Below are 17,778 nucleotides of genomic sequence, written 5' to 3'. Positions count from 1 at the left end.
CCACATGCTGCCAGTGTAAGGGAAGGGGAAGGGCTCAGGGATGGTCCCCTTCCCCAGCATGCAAACCCTGGAACTCACCTTGCTGATCATCAGATGCTTTCTGAACTAATTCAACTCACTAATCCAGTAGAAGTTTGCTGGGCTGTTTGCTTGGGTTTTTTAGATAAACTCATTACATTTCTTGGAAGCACGGCTCCAGCCACTGTATGACTTAAGCAGCTTTTAGAAAATGTTTTAAAGAGACCAGTGCCAGAATTTAGCTTTTGTCTAAATAAGTGAATGAAATTTCTGCTTTAGGAAATACTGTACTTCTACCTCCAAAACTCAGCCCAGGACACAAACTGTAAAAGCCGCATCCAGCCCAGGCCACCTGAAAGAAACCACCCATCCTCCTGCCCAATTCCCACAATTAATCTTCATCTCAGATGCAGCCCAGAAAACCTGCAGCCTGAAAAGAAGCAATCAGAAGAAACACAAACCGAAATGCTCCTAAATTCTGGAGACATCCCTCACCTCTACCAGCCACTTCCACCTACGCCTACACTGACACTGTGTTTGGCTTTGCAACACTGGAATTGTGATATGGCTCCACCAGTAGGGCTGCATACATGATGTACCATACATGATGGTGCTCTCTCATTTGTACCGAGATTAAGAGTTAGCTTTTGATAGAGACTACTCCTATCTATAAAACTTTGAAGATGAGCCAACTGTGAATGCTACAAAACCCACCAGAAGCCATCATGTGAGCTCAGACCTTCCACTGGATCCCTCGCAGGGGCAAGAGGGTTATTTGTCCATGTGTCGGAAAACCATGAAGGTCACTGCAAGATCCTTCCTGGAACTGGCCACACCACTTCCTTTCAAACTAACACAAGCATTACACTGAATCCCAGACCTGCCCTGTAACCTCAGCAGTGGTGTGTTTGCCAGCATGGTGATGGTGCCAGAGTGCCAGCATCACAAGGGGTCAGCGAGTCCCTGTGTAACCCAGCAGCAAGGCTTTCAAGGGCACAGAGACACTGTAGGAAACCAGCTGAGCAGTTTGCAGCTTGACATCAGCAGTCCTGGGAATCACAGCGCCATTCCTTGAGTGGGCATCTCAGATCCACCTCTTGTCATCTTTGATGCAACAGGCTGGGAAATCCTTCAACTGGTCACATCACCGAGTTGGCAGGAAGGTAACCTAATCTTAACCAGATCCATAGGACATGGGATCACCAACAAAGCACACAGGCTGAGACACACTGCAACTGCCCCAAAGATCTGAGTCAGCACAGTTTCCTGGATGAAACAACACAAATCTCCAGCTCTCTCTGGCCTACAGTCCAAGCTCTGTGAAGGAACCACTGAAGATTTTCCTGGAGGACCAGAATTTTTCCACTTAGCTCTTGAACACTAAACTAGACCCCAGCTCAAACTGGCTGAGAGACATGAATTACCACCTACAACAGACACACACAGTCATTCTGCCTTCTTCCACCTTCTTCAGAAGAACTTTCAACCTCTTTCTGCTACCTCAGAACAGTTCATTAGATGACTGAGATAATGGAAGTCGAGTCTCACAAGGCACGTAACTGCTTACATGGTCAGAAAGAAATATTCCTCAATATGTTATAGGTTTGCTGAGCATCCTTACACTGGAAGTGATTTGTGATGTAAGTACCATCTCCTTTCAGAAGAACGTACTTGTTGCACCAGAAAAAAAAAAGAAATAAAAAAAAATTTAAATAAACCCCAACCAGTAAGGGTGCCAGACCAATGTCCAAAGAAAATATAGCTTGAATATGTTTTATTTTGTTTTCTGCTAAACCAAGCACAGCCTCTTCAGGTTCTTCAAATTAACCTAAACTGTCCGGTCCACTGTCATGGCTATCGCTTTCAGAAGCTGTCAACAGAAACACCAGGAAGAACAAATTCTGACTGGCATCTAAGATTTAAGGACAGCACAGAGCAAAGCAAGGCCATACAACCCAGCTTAAGCTGGCTGTTGTGCTCTTCACATATTGCCTCCAAGAGGAGTACTTGAACTTCGTAGCAGCGCTGTGGCATCTCTGGTTTCAAAGCCTTCTCCCTCCCAAAGGTGTGTCCTCCTGTTCAGTTCTCATTTCCAGAAAGTGCTGGGGAGGGGGGAGGGAAGAGTTATTTCCTGTCATATACAGCATCCTCTTTTTTATAGCATGGCTTTCTGAACACTTGAAGTGAAAAGTGACGTCTTATATTTACTTCCCTCTGTTTATAGTCCTGAGGAGCAAACAGCTCACGCCAGGAAAAAACACCATATGCTAAGACCTGCTGCCTTCAACTGAGGTCATGTTCCAGCTTACTAAACAAATGTTTTCAGCTTCTCAGCTACCAAAGGCTCCTGAGAATGCAAGATCCCCAGCTACATAAGCCTTGAATGCCCCCTATTGCGATTCACAGTCAGACAACCCAGAGCTGTGTGAAGCCAAAAGAGAAAATCCCTTCTGTGGTTCCTTTCTATCAGGATTCACTGTACTCTCAAACCGAGTCCTGAACAACAGGAAACAATTACCAAAGATGGATCGGCTTAGTCAAAAACATTGTTCCACTGCTCTATGAACAGTCTCCAGGAGGGTCAGGAAGTTTGTAAAGGGTTTGCAAGTCACAGCTCCAGCACATCCTGTGACACAGCACATGCAAAAGCAGTGGGCTGAGCTAATCTCAATGCTTGTACAATGTTGAAGACCACAAAGCCAAGATCTGGTTTTGGTTTTACTGGTTTATGGGACAGACAAGTCGGATATTGCACAAGAAAAGTTTGTGATATGTAAAATGCTTCATACAGACTCAACCAGCCAAAACTCCAGCTCTTGACCTCCAGTGACTCAGACCACCGTGACTGAAGTACTGCTGTCCTCAGATGAGTGTCCCACCCACAAGTTACAGCACTAACCACAGAGGGGAAGCCATCTGCAGCCACGTTTTTCAGTCACAGCAGTTGACAGCTCCACACCCTAAACCAAAACCTCCACGTATTCCATTTTATATTGATATAACAGACTGTGGCCTGCAGCAGCTATAGGTAGTAAAGTCTACAGCCACTGCACCTGAATTCCAATGAGGATCACAAATCAGAATCCTTACCCTAAATTCACATTCGCACCCCTTGACAGCACAAAAATAAATCATCTACCTTTCAGAAATGGAGAACCGATATGCAGCCCAGCATAACATGGCAAGTCACGTTCTATCAGAACAGAAAGCAAGTCTGACTCTCAGGCCTGTACTAAAAATACTGAAGTTGGAATTTCCCAGTCTGGATCTGCAGCCTGCTATGAATGAACTCCACCTGCTACCGAGTCTTTTGTCAGAACCCGCTCCTTTTGGAAGCAGTCTGGTGTTCCTACAGGCAGTTATAGTTAGCCCTGTGAAACATTATGAGGAATAACAATTTGCACAGATTAGAGAGTCTCCATTTCTCTCCCTGTGTGTCAACAGCCAAATTGGAAACAGCTCTGGTCTCCAAGGATGTAAGTACAGCCTCTGACAGTCCTCTCCGTCAAGTGACAACTCCTTTTGTGCAAGATCTATTTCTGATCTCTGCCTGACAGCAAATAGATCTTCAGGCATTTCCAGGAAGACCCAGACAAAGCTATTAGCAAATGGCCAATATTGACCCAAGTGTCTCTAGGAGGGAGAGGTGAGTTGGCTCAGCCAAAAGTAAAGGACATTAGCTCTGTTCAAACCCAGCAATGCAGGAACAAGAACCAGAGAGAAATGGCATCCTGGTCAAGTTTGGTGCAAGGAACAGACTGGAGTGAGTGTAAATGTTTTACACAAGCAACTAAGCAGTTAATTACATCTCAGTACTGACCAGGGCTGATTTCAGCCAACATTCTAGATGGAAAAAAATAAAAGATATATAAAAATCAGTCACCAGCACACTAACCTTTTTAGTCCTCTATTTATCCTTATTATTTTATCCTCTATTTATCCTTACATGCATGAGATAGTAAGTTAACCCTCCTCATGCATGTTGTAAGGATTTTTATTTGCTGCTGCTTCCCTCAAAGTTTCTGGAAACTGCCAAAACAACAACAAAAAATAGTCATGAAAACCAAACAAGCAGCCACTGAACTGACTCCTCAGGGACAATTTCCCAGGGCCAAGGCCTCTGATCAAAATACCAACTCCCTTTATTCTACAGGAAGAGGGGCTCAGCCAAGCCAGCTATCTGAGGAACCAGACCCTTCCTGCTACATCAGCACGTAGTTACTCACTAGGTCAAAACACAGTGCACGCTGCCATTTTACAAACATCTAACAAATCTAGCACAAAGGAGACCTCCATTAAACAGAGCAAAGAGTCCAAGGATGGGTATAGAAACAGCAGGAAGCAAGATACTGTAGATTTTAAACCACAGCTCTGGTAAAGAGAATAAACAGAAGCTCAGGGCTTGAGACATTTCTAACCTATTGGCTGATCAGTTAGGCAAACACTCATGGAAATAGCAGCAGTGGGCAGTAAGAGCATCACGGTGCTGGGAAGTTTATCATACCCTACAATTTTGCTATAGCAGATGCCACTCCAAACCTGTGCTGTTCCCTCCAAGTACATCAGGTTGATACCATATAATTAATACCTCGCCAAAAGTCGGTTTGCCTGCTTGTGCAATGAAAAGGAAGACTCCCTTTACCCATTATTCTTCTTCCCTAGCAGCACAAAGAGCTGCTGGGAAAGAAAGTCATGGGTCTCCTCCCGCAAAGCAGCTCTGTTCCTTCAGGTATGCTTTTTAGAAACCTGAACTGGGCAATCTGTCCTCATGCTTTTCTGGAAAACAGAGAGGCAAAGAATGGTAATGATTCCAAGGAGAGCAGAGGAACACCACTGCCATCATTTGTGTGCCAGCCCCTGGGCTACAGGACTCAGAAAAACTGCCAAGTGCAGAGGTGTGTGGCACCCAGCAACTAATAAGCAACTCTTTACATGCCCACAGAAACGAGGGTAGAAAGGGCATTTTTTAAGCCCTGGGTGGACTGTATTTAGTTGAGATTTGCCTAACTGTAGGCAGTTGGGTCTGACTTGAACTGAAAATTGTCACAAGCAGCATTGAGGTTACAACACACACTAATCCAGTACTGGATAATTCTTTTGAGCAGCTTCTAAGCAGTAGCTTAGTGCCATAAGCAGTGGCAAATCAGAAGAGCGTGAACACACAGCAGTGGTTTCCAAATCTTTGGGCAACAGCAACATTTGCTTGTGCTCCAGAGCCCTCAGGTGGAAATGACAAGTGTGTAAGTTTGACCACTTAAGAGCACACCTTACAACAGCTTTAGAGCACTCACCTCTGGGAGATAATTTGGTAACTGCTGATTCTAAGTCATCTAGGGCAAGAAAACATGTTACATCAGGATTCACACAGGAAAAGAGCACATGAGCTCCACTGGACAGTGTGCACCGTGGAGTGAAGGATACAGTTTCCCAAGATGCAGAAAGGCGAGTTAACAGTTCACCACTGCCAAAAATGGAGAGGTTTTACTCCCTCTTCCAGACATGTGCTGCTGCCACTTACTTGTGTTGGCTCTGGCTCTCACAAGACCCCTCTGTGAACCAGTTCAAGAGAATACACACCCAGACAAAAAAGTTGCCTGCTTTCTTTTGGGTTTAGAAAAGAGCACAGCAGTCAGGAAGAAGGAGTGGGTATGTCCAAACAGCCAGTCGAGAGAGCAGGAAAGGGGAAAGGATGAGTGGAAGTAAAGCCACCCCCTCTTTCAGCAGCAGCAAGCCACTGTATTGACGTAACTGGCAGCAGAACCACACCTCTGACAGCCCAGCATCTCACCTTTGCCACACAGATAACCATAGTCAGTAGTAAGATTGCTGAAGATCACTATGATCCTACCCACCTACAGATGGAAAAATGGTTTTGGACACAGGCAGAGACAAAATACTGTCAGAGCTTGCACATTCTAAGTTAATTATCTGCCTTTTAAAAAGTAACAGAAACAGGAAAGCATGCGGACCCTACAACCAATAAAGGGAAGGGAGGATTAGCACGGTTATGCAAGAACAGACATGAAACTTCAGGGAGAGAAAAAAAAAAAATAGCATCTTTTAAACAGTGGAAATCCTATCCAAGCAGCATAAACAGATCTGAATATAGAACCGTCCAGGCAAAGTGCCAGTTACAGAATTCGAGACACGCATAAAGATGATGAAATGAAGGACAGAAATATTAGTATAAATTCTGAATTCATTAAAAGCATTAGAAGCACAAATTCTGCCCATGAGATGTAGAATGCTCCAGCTACCAGCAAAAGGAGGATTCCAGCAATAAAGAATGGGGACACTAAAGAGACACTACAATTGTACGGACAGTGCAATCAAATCCATATCTTGTACAGTCTAATTGAGCCATTCCTATACTGAAGGCTCTTAAATAGGAAATCAGAATTGAGACATTTTAGTCCTTCAAGATAATATTTTTTCATTAATTCCAGCAACTTCCCATTCAGAAAGTAAGAAGCACATCTCCCAAGAGCATAAATGCAAAGAACATTCAACAAATGCAAATCCAGCTGTAAAACCCAAGGTATCTCAAGTTTTAAAAGCCTGTGCCTGTAAGAAGAAATGAAGTCCCAGCAAATCTCATCCAGATACCAGGGATGCCAAATGAAAGGTTAGTATATATATTAGCATAGGTTGAGATATAAATAAAGACTAGTTAAAAAAAGACCTGCTGGTTTGACCCGCCAACCACTCTGAGGAGGGTTGTTTCCCTCTTTTTAAAGAGGAACTTTTGTCCAACATGGTATATGGTTTAACTGGCTGCTAAAAAGCTAATTACTAAGAAAGTACTCTCAAAATGGTGGATTTTCAAGAAGTCTTCATTTCTGCAAGGGTCCTCTGCACCAGAGAGTGGGAGCAGACTTGGAAGCAACACCAAACTCTTTATAAGCCAAAAAGTGTAAGTCCTCATCAGCAACTGACTTTACACAAGGCACTGCCAAAAGCACAATGTAAACTCACAGAGCAGGGCAGGGGAAATGACAATGAAATATTTAACATTTTTCAGTCCTGCGGATCTTAGTGCTACTTCTAACTATAATAGGCAGAAAGCTTTCAAAGAAAGCTTTCAATCTGATGAGCATTCTACTAAAAGATAACCCAAGTAATTACAGATAGTGGGCAATGTCTCTGAAAGACAACAGAGTACAAGGGGGCAAGAAGCACATGGTCAAAAATCTAATTAAAAAAATCTAATTAAAGCAGCTTTTTTTTACTTTAAAAGCAGCTTTTGGGAACAACAAGAGGACAATGTTTCAGAAATGAATGTGGGAATTGGTCCCCAGTCTACTTAGGGAGAAGATGTGGGTGGTAATTTGATGGAGATCGCTGGTGGCTCTTCAGCTCTAGAGCTCTGCTTTGGTTTTTTTTCTTTTAAGCACTGGCAGAAGAATGTGGTTCAAGAGTTTCACAATGTCATGATAGAGGTCCACAGAAAGAAAGGAAATTGTTAAAGCCAGCCAGAAAACCAACATTTTTAAAACTGGGATATATTGTAGCCAGTGGCTGGTGAAGAGCTGGAGAACATGTAAGTTTTATCTCTTCCTACTGTGAGAAGGTACACGACCTATCATTCCACCTATCATCTGGCATAGTGACAGAAGTATTAGTCACAAGTCTCCTGCTTATTTCTTCACCAGCAAGAGAAACAGTGAGAATTTCTTTTTACCAAGAGCAGTATTACTAAAACAATTAAACGCATGACAGCTTCTTCATCCCAATCCTATGCACAGAAGTTGTTGTTTTCTTACTAGACAAAGGAAAATTCTATTCTATCAACCAAAGGCTGTTTTACTCACGAGAGAACTCATGACAAGGGAAAACTGCAATTAAAAACCAAAGACCAAAGGGAAAGTAGATTTCTGAGAGGTAAAGATGAGTAAGAGAAACCAACCTCCAGCACTGACCAAAAATGGAAATGCCAGCAATACTGAAATAGAAGCAGCATGAGAATAAACTTCCCCTTCATAGGTACATGAAATAAATCCTTCTTCAAATTACTTTCTCAAAAAGTTTTTTAGCATGAGTGTTCCTCCACCAAATCCTGTGAGAAAAGCCAACAACCATCTGAGATAACTGGAGAAAATATTTTGTACTAGTCAAGATTCCCAGGTCCTACATTTTTGCTTTGCTGAAAATTAAGTTGACTTCTTTGTCTCAACTCATCATGTTCTTCCCTGCTGCACACTGAAGTAGGGCAGAGTGGAAAATTGATTTATTTTCTTGTCAGGTACCTAGATGGACATGTACCTACTCACATCACTATTGTCCTTGTACTGTTGGGTACTTTAAAATGCATCTGATCTCCTCCAGAACCACGCCGGCATTCCCAACCCACAGAGACACAGAGGGACCAGGCTCTTCCACTCACACACTGAATGTACAAAGACAACTTCCCACACACACACACAGAGCGGTGCAACTGTCCCCTTGCTGAGAACAATATTCCATCCCTGTCTCTGCCACAACTCCAAGCCTGACTGCTTAAAGCAGCTGGAAAATAGACTAACTCCAACTCCCCCACAAATAGAAAATAAAAAAATAGCAGTTTCTGCCAAGCAAGCACTGAATACACTGCATTCCATTGCATTAAAACAATTACTCAGAAGCCAGCCAAGAATTACATAAAGCTTCCTCCCTGCACCACCCCCAGCCCCTTCTCGTCAACCCTCCTCCCCAACAGCTTCCTGACTGCAACGGCAGGATCACACCAGAAGGATATTGCTCCAGAGAAGTGGCACAGATCACCTCACACAGCACTGGCCATTCCATTCCATGTATAGCGTTTTTCAGACCTAAGCAATGTCATCAGGGGACTCCAGCAGATCCAGACAGCTTAGAAGGTCTCTGAGTTTCACACCACCATTAGCGGTGCACCGTGGTGACCTGCTTCAGGTAGTTTTCTCCCTCGCATTTGATGGTAAAGTAGCATCCAACAAATGAGTCAACAACAAATCTTACTCGACTCCTACAGAAAAATGAACGACAACCAAACAGATTTTATTCCTAGCTCACATGGCCAAGGCTTTTAAGCATGATTCCAAGGCGGAAGGTGCTGGAGGCACAGGATTTAAGCGATTAAAAAGTATGGAGCAGCATGCCAGAGCAGCTGTGCTTGTGAGGCGCTGCCCAAGGGAACTGCTCAGGACAGTCAAGTAGCAAATCTCAGATTAAGCACCAGCAGGAGAAATCGAAAACTACAAGCTTAGGGTTCTAAGAACCTGACTGACACATTCATCCCAAACTCCACAGCTCCCAGCCTGACTGACAGCGCTGAGCTCCTCGCATTTCACAGCAGAAATAAAAGGCAGCTTCTTCTGGCCAATGCTGCTCACCCACCCACAACACTGAGTTGGCCACTGATAAGAGATTTCATGATGTTGGTGAAATGGCATTTCGTTCCCTCCCCCAGCGCTCCCGCTCTCTGCAGGGATCCTGTCTAACTGCTGGAGCTGCTTGCAGCCAGGCAGAATAGTTCCAGCTGTGTATCATGCTGCCTCACCAGACCTACACAGCCCAAGGGAAGTCTTCCACATAAAACCACAATGAACAAGAGGGAGAGCTGCAAACCAGAAGTACTACTCGTAGGCATCTTACTCTTGCGGGCCACCTCTGCCCAAAAGGGGTAATTTGCTAGCAGCAACAAAAACCCTCAGTCCCAATGCAGCTGTTGGTGAGGAATTGGGAGCAGCAGACACAACTGATGGTCAAACAAGATGAGCAGCAAAGAGCAGCCAGGCCACCACCTTACTCATGGGGCACCAGCAAGCTCAAGTGACCTACAGTTAAACTTAGGCTCTTCTGTATGACCCAGCTGAAATTAGTGGCTCCAACCCAAAAGAAACCTCTTCAGAGAGAAACCTTGAGCTTGTTTAGAACCGTGAAGGAGGACAGAACATGGGAGTACTAAGCACCTAATCCAAGGCAAATCATTTACAGCCCTCTTGCCAATGACCTTTTCTACTTCTGGCTCTTTTTGGCCCCCTTCTGCTCTTGGAAAATCCCAGTCATTGAACCACCACAACCTTCCCAACAGCATAAAGTGAAATTCTATGCTCACCTTGCTGTTCAGTGATAGAAATAAAGCAAGATGTTATCAAGCATCTAGACAGACACAGGATTAATTCTGTCTGCCAGTTCCATTTTGTGACAAAAACGTGGGACTGGTTTATTCCTGGAGACCCCATAGAGTTTGATTTATAGCTGATCCGTTTAAAGCACAATTCCCCACGCAAAGTGTCATTCAGAAAGTTTACTCCCTGGAGTGCCATTTAGTTTTTGATGTTCTTCACATCGTTTGCAAAATGTTAGAGGTTTAGACAAGTGCAATAAAACAGTAAAAAACTCAAGAACTCAAGCTACACTCCACTGTGTGCTGCCAGCCAGACGTACTCTAGCTCACCCAGCAAAGCCATCCATACCAAACTTGCACACAATAAGAACTCTGTGAGAAGTGGCATGACTACCTCATCATCATTTAAATAACTTGAACTAAACTTGTTCACATTGTACAAACAGTCCAGCAATGCAGGCTGCCTCCTCCTGTGGCTTGCCATAAGTTCTCTTGGATCCTCAGCTTATAGTTGGCTCAAACTGCTTCGATAAATTTCCCATGTGAATTTAGAATAATTACTGTCTGCTAAAAGAAAAAGCTGCATTTGTTTGAGCAGAAAAAGTGTTTACCAGACTCCTAAACAGCACAAACACATAACCTCAGGGACTCAAGCTCCTGTAACTGAAACACCAACACTTGTTCCACAGCATCCCAGTTGCTGTTTCCACTTTGTTTCCTTCATCAGGATTTAAAAACATACACAGAAGAGAAAGTGTGGATTTTAACACCAGTCAATCAAGAGAGACTGTCCCAGGCAGCTGGTTTCTGCTGCTCTGAGGCCATTTGCAAAGAGAATAAGCACAAATGGGGAAAATAGCTGAGTGATATGAGAAAGTCATCACTCACCTCCTATTTTTATGGTATATCTTTAGCACACTACATTCTTTGAATGACTTCATGACGCTCTGTGGTAAAGACTAGAGTAGAACTCCTGTGGGGAACTTGGAAGGGAAAGGAAATCTTTTCTCCCTACTCACAGCCTGTCATAACAGAGGATGAAGAAAGGATGAGCAATCAGAAAGGCAGAGAGGGAACATTAAACAGGGCTGAGAACAGAATGAAAACTTATTGATCTAATTCAAACTTGCCATTGTCAGCCTTTCCAGCTATGGGGACCAGAAAAGCTTGGAAGAGTTGCTATTCTGATATATTCAGCTGGAAGCTATCTCAGAAGAACAAAGATCTCAACAAACATTAACCATACTTTGCAGGTAAGGAGCTATTATCCCTACTTTGCAGATGGAGAAACAATATGCCAACAGTTGGGGCAAGTTTATGAGGCTGTGGATAAATGGTTACCTTATGCTAGATTAAATATAAGCCACAGCTAAAGGAGGTGGCCTCACCTATATCCCAGTGCACCGTCCACATGAAAACATGACTTTCAGAAGAATCAGCCTGCTGACTCAGCTAACTGCTCAATAGTTACTGTGAACACAAGGAAGGGAGGTGGGAACAGGGAACACAACACACCTTACAGCAGCCAGCAGTTAAATCAGGTTAAACGAATTTGAAAACACAACTTCCACTTTCTCTCCAATCCATTTAACTTCAGCCCAAAATGGAAAGGAATTGTGCCACTCCTTGCACTGGATCTAGTTTTCTTGCCACAAGGTGAGACAGTTCAGCTTACTGATCCAATGGCAAACCATTGGCTCAGTTTGGGGGAAAGGACTGGTTTTCCAAAAGGTCTGAAATTTGAACCAATTCATTCTGGAGCCTGATAGTCACCAAGTAAGCAGCAAGCACACAAGAAATGGGGGAAGCTGGAACCACCATTTTTGGCTGCTATCTGAAACTGGACGAGATGTGAGGTGAGATTTTACAAACACTGAAACAAGAATAGGACCCAAAGGTCTCCTCAGTTCCCTCTGCAGTATTTTAAAATATAACAGCCTAGCAGTCATAACAACCTATACTTCCAGGGCTTGTTATTAAACCTAAGTTAGTTAGGACAGGCTGAAGTGAGCGAGAAACTCATTCCTCAAACCCTATCTTGTTATCATAGCCCAGGGAAGCTTCCCACAGACAATATCTCACTTTCAGCAGCTGGAATAGAAGAGCATCTTCATTAACAGCTTCCGCCTCAGACAAAAAGGGACACACAAGACCAGTACACAAAGGGCGGGAGGCGCAGTCTGAGCAGAGCAGGAAACTGGGACCAGAGATGCTATTCACTCACACTGATTTTCCACTAACACAGCACAGCTGAATTCAGAATCTGTTCTAGCTATCTCTAAACCTGCAGCAGATCCTGGATACCACAACTAACACATTAGTCTGATTCAAACAGATTCGGTTTGCGGCCATGGACAGGCTTTCTCCCCAATCTAGTTGCACAGGTCTAAGGAATTTATATACATCTATCTTAGCAATAGATCAGAAAAACAACTCGATCTAACTAGAAGTGCACTATTATTGCTTGTTCTGATGCCGAGTTCAGAATTTTATCTGTCATTCCTGCAGTTTCACAACTCGTTTCATATAATAAATCCACTTCGAGGGGAAAGAGGTGAGGGAAAATAGGGTCTGGAGAAACTGAAGTATCATGATTCCACGGGAAAGAACAGGTAGACAGACAGAGTTAAAGATGATGTATGAGAGGTTACCTATTTCTTTCTCTAGTGGTAGAGATGGTGTAAGAGGATCAATTTTAACCAGGAGGGCAACTGAACACTTGGGATAAGTTGACCTCTCCCAGCAAGGGACAAAGGAGCTAAAGACAGCACAGAGTCCAGCCTTTCCATGGAAATAGAGCAACAAGAAAAGCAGCCTCTCTCTGCATCACACACTGCTCCAGGCAGAGGACTCCCTGTCTGAGTTCCTCTGGACAATGAAGTCCCTGTTTTACGAGGGGTCACAACAGTGAAGAAGCTGAAACAAGTCAGAACCCCATTGTGCAGAGTATTAGTTCTGTTTACAGCCTTCTCGCCCAGCAGCAGGAATGACTCAGAAACCTGAGCCAGTGGAAAGCCAAGGGACCAAATTACTTTACCAGTGTTTCCCCCCAGTACCATTTCCTGGGCGTAGGTGACCATGAGCAATTTCACACTAAACTTTCAGTCAAACAAGACCAAAACCCATTGCACAGGACTCCCAAAGTGAAGAAACCAAGTCAGAAACAGGCAAGCATCTTCCTCACAAGAAGGACAGACAGCATAGCCCTGCAGAGCACAGCAGCCTTCCAAATGTTAGGACAGATGACAGATGGAAACATGTGCACCCCCTCCACACTGCCATGAAAAATCAATGCAAGATTGCTCTCTTTAAACCTTGAGAGGATTAAGCCCTGAAGAAAGGGTGGGTTAGAGTTCCTAAACCAGAGGAAAACAACTTTTAAAGTAAAATCTCTTGTGCTACTGAGCCTTTGCACCCAGAATGCTGAAGCCACATTGCTAAACAAACCTTCTGCAGCAGGAAAAGTCCTTCTAGGAGTGAGCAAGCACATCTAAAATCAGCAGCTTACAGTCTAGTTTACATGCACAGCCAAAACACTGCCATAAATACATTCTCATTAAGCAGAAATAACTTCTTTGTAAAGCCTCTTTTCTGAGCTCTAGTGAATGCTGGTTTGTGTTCGATTGCAAAATCCTGTTGCAAAAAAATCTGAAGCCTTTTAAAAAAATAAATTATATATTAAAAAAAAAAAACAAGCAGTAGAGAAGTGAGAATTTCAAAGCCATCAAAAGAAAGCTTCTAAAAGCAACAGCATTTCTGTTTGGTGGGTTTGCAAACAACCCCTTTCAGAAAAATGCTGTAAAAACACATCCAAAGTCAAAATCAAACAGTATCCAACTAAAGCAAATATAAAGTTTCCTTTCTCTTGCTCCTCTTACCATAAAATACATGACACACAACATGAATTGGGTTTCTTCCTCCTCAACCAGCAGATCCTAATGGGTCTGGTCACACATACTACTTAGACAAGGTAGCATCACAGAACCAAGAATAATTCAGCATTTAATTCAGTATCTCAAATTGTCTGAAGCAAATATGTGTTGTTGGTCACTCGTGTCCTGGAATCACAGCATGTAACAACACACTGACAGGGGGGACACCCTGAGTTAGGATTTTCAGTCCTTAGAGCAAAGTTTTACTCTCTCTGCCAATTTACAACAGTGCAGACCAGCAAACTCACTCAGCAAAGCTTCCTGTCAAATTCCAGGCACATTCGCACAACATGCTTCCTTAGAGGCTGGAGGAAGACAATCTGGACAAGCTGCTCAACTCGCCATCTCCTCCCCCCTTTCCACAATGTGTTATTCTGGTTTATACTCGGCCACAGCACCCCCTGTCCTGTGCCATGGAGGCTCCCCCAGCTCAATGGGGTGCACAGGCTCCGCCTGCAGAGCTCTCAGTTTCCTGTGTGGTGTAACACCACTTCTTCAACACTGACGGGGAAGAAAAGGAACAAAGGGGTATTTTTCAACTCCAAAGGAATCCCCAAAGCAACACAAATCCATTCTCACATATGTTTCCTAACCTCTCCAGCGCAAGCAGCATGAAATTGAGATAATTCTGGACCTCCATTTCAGAGTACACAAATACACACTGATCAACTGCATCAACAAGGAGGAGATTGTTGATAAACGGAGGGAGAATAGACACCAACAGGCTCTGTGAGGTGTGCCCTCACGCCCAGCAAGGTCCATCAGTCACTACTCATTTCTGCACCACACAGATTCAGAAGCACCGTATGGAAACATCCAAGATGATATTACTTGACATCGACTCTGAACCTGCAAGGCCTATTAGCTCAGGCCCAACACTAAACCACTTTTGGGGCAAAACTGGTGCTGGAAGCAGTGCAGCTATGTCCACATGGCATTGTGCCTGAACCAACAAGTCCTGCCCGACCAGCCTGACTCCGGACAGAGCCAGCGCAGACGTCTGTATCCATGGCACAGTTAATCCACAACTCGGATAATCCACCCATAGATAATGAGGAAAGAAAAACAAACTCTCACTTCGGTTTGACTTATTTCAGGGGAGCTGGATCAGCACAGCATTGTTCCCCTGTGTATGCATCCCACGGTGAACGGCTTTAGAAAATAAGTGAGCAATTTGGGGGCTAACAATGATTTGTAGAGGGAAAATAGCCAGTGTGCCTCCATGAATTTTGTAAACCAAAGAAAAGCTTAGAGAGAGGCAGGGTCCCACTTCTTTATTTTTGCTTACTGTTAGATAATCAGGTCTTGACTGAAAGTCTGAAGACTGCACAAAGATTGAGAAAGATATGGTGTAATTGAGACTTGATGAAATCAAGTTGCTGAGACAGTAAGTCAGATCACAACTTCAACTTTTAGTTGTGCCAATACATTCAACACTCCAGAAGAACAAAACAGACACAAATTTAGGTCTTTTTCATAATTTCTTTGCAGTTCACCTCTAACCCTCCTACAGAAAAAAGGAAAAATGTGTTGAAACTGTGGTAGCCTGATTGACCAACTGGGAAGTTGGAATGCAACAATCTCAGCGGGCACAGTACAGCTCCCATGGTTGTTAAAGATGAGACACTAAGCTGGCCCTACACAATGCTATCTGTATGCTCACGTTGAAGGGCCACTCAGCAAGTCGATACACAGGCTGGGGGAATCCTGTTCTGACAAGAACACATTCCTGAACAGGCTAGAAACTTGCACCAAATCTCCCAGAGATAACCAGGGATATGAGAAACACTAAACAGAACTGCCTCCACTTAAAGAAACAACAACTGTGAGAAGAAGCTGCAGTAGTTCATTCTGTTTGCACCACCAGCTACTTCACCCAGGCGGGCAAAGGGTGAGGTTTGGCTCCCTAAGAACATTGCACCTTTCAGCAGGAAGCCATGTATCTGATGGACTCCTTGCCCCATAAGTTTTATCATTAGCCCAATTCAAAGTCTGTTTTCTGAAGGTGTGATTACCAACTTTATGCAAGCACCCCAATATGAGTTTCCAGGTCCAGTAAGAAAACTGCAATTTTCCTGGAGCGTATCTTAACAGAATGCCTGGTTTCTATTAAAGGTAGGATGGAAGTAACGGATCACGGCCCCTCCCCAGTGTCTGATTTAATCAGTTTCATAAGTGGAACTCAGTCACCCTAATGTCTCCCAGAGCACAAGGGATTTTGGCAAATCCACCCCCTTTCCGGCTTGGTACCAAAGGAACTCAAACTCTCTAGATCTTTCCAGTGAGACCAGTTGCCTGACCCTTCCCCGCTACAGGGTTTTGGCAGGTTCCAGCACACCTGGGCGAAGCAAAGAGAGGAGGAGAAGGATGAGCTCCGAGCCCGGCGGCTCGCTGGGCAGGGGCTGGGCGCTGCTAGCCCCGAGGGCTCCCCGGGACCGCTCCGTACCCACCCGACGCTACCTGTCTCGCCCAGGAACAGGCTGGAGAGGCTGCGGGAGCGGCAGGGGAGGAGGTGTCCGCTGAAACCCGGCCACGCTCCACGCTGCCCCCGCGGTACGGGACCGAAGGGCGCGGGGCACGGCCGGGAGAAACACCGACGGCCCGGACCGCGGGCTGGGGCGGTGGCGCCGGGGCAGCCCGGCCGAGGGACCTGGGGGAGGGCGGCGGCGCGGCGACCCGGGAGGCCCTGCGCGGTCGGCGGGGAGCGACACGTCCCCGGGCGCCGGCAGGCCCGGCCCGAGCCCCCAGGGCGCGGAGCGGGCGGCGGCGCTGAGGGGCGCAGCGTGGCCAGGCGGGCCGCGGAGCTCTGCCCGGGGCGCTGCCCCCCTACCCCGCCGCGGGGAGTACGCGCGGCTCGGAGCTCACCCAGGTCGTCCATGGTGCCGCCGGTCCCGGTGCCGCTGCCGCCGCCTCAGTGCCTCGCAACTTTCCCGGACCGCCCCCGCGCGCGCGCGCGCCCGCGGCCCGAGCGCGCTCCCGCCGCGCCGCGCCCGCCCGGCGCTGCCCCCTGCCGGCGGCAGCGGGACCCGCCGGCCCGGCCCCGGGCGGGGGGACGCGGTTCTGCGGTCTCGGGCGGGGCAGGCCGCGCTGCCCCGGGGGCGGGAGAGTGCCCGGGGAAAGGCCGGGGCCGCCCCGGGGCCTGTCCGCGGCTCCGGCCCCGCGGCAAAGCCTGCACTGCCGCCAGCAGCCGTCCTGCCCCCGAGGCTGCCGGTGCCCGGCCGGGAACCCTATCCTCATGGCTGGAGAAGCAGGACTCCCCCCAGGGAACGTCCCACCGAGGGCAGTGATGCGTTCGTGCCCGGGTCAGCCGGGGTGCTGCTGTCCCGGAGGAGCCCTGCGCCCCAGTGGATTGCTGTTTCCAAGCCCCACATGCTTTACCCAATCCACAGGGAAGCTTGGGCAGGTGAAACCCTTCCTGAAGAATTTTCCATGAGTTGTCACCACCATAAGGGAAAGCCACCAACTACTTCTCCTTTGCTGTGTTTAAACACCATACCAGCCCTCTTGGCTTTATCATGTGATAGTGCATCTTGAACCACCACTTCCCACTGGCTTTCCCTTTCCAACCACTACCAAACCCCACTCCAAGGCAGCAAAGGCCTCAGCTTTGCCCAAACCACAGAGCAGCTCCACCCGCACCAGAGCCAGTGTTTACCATCTTGCTCCAGCCAAGTTGACACAGCAGCAAACACAGTTGCTCAGCCCAAATGTTCAGTTCCTAATCTGATGAGAGATAGCTGCAAA

General features: G+C 46.0%; 1 protein-coding gene across 1 annotated transcript in view; it reads right to left on the bottom strand.

Annotated features, from left to right (window-relative positions):
• The window catches only part of PXN (paxillin), a 46,084-nt gene extending 29,114 nt beyond the window's left edge, over positions 1 to 16,970 (bottom strand). The window contains exon 1 of the mRNA XM_030502064.1: positions 16,900 to 16,970. Within this exon, the coding sequence (XP_030357924.1) occupies positions 16,900 to 16,912 (13 nt within the window). The 5' untranslated portion in view covers positions 16,913 to 16,970. The remainder of the gene's footprint in view (positions 1 to 16,899) is intronic.
• Positions 16,971 to 17,778: the final 808 nt, after the last annotated feature.

Source organism: Strigops habroptila, chromosome 11 (genome assembly GCF_004027225.2).
Source record: "Strigops habroptila isolate Jane chromosome 11, bStrHab1.2.pri, whole genome shotgun sequence".
Lineage (NCBI taxonomy): Eukaryota > Metazoa > Chordata > Aves > Psittaciformes > Psittacidae > Strigops > Strigops habroptila.
Note: the sequence above shows the minus strand (reverse complement) of the source record. Positions and strands in the feature narration are given on the sequence as shown.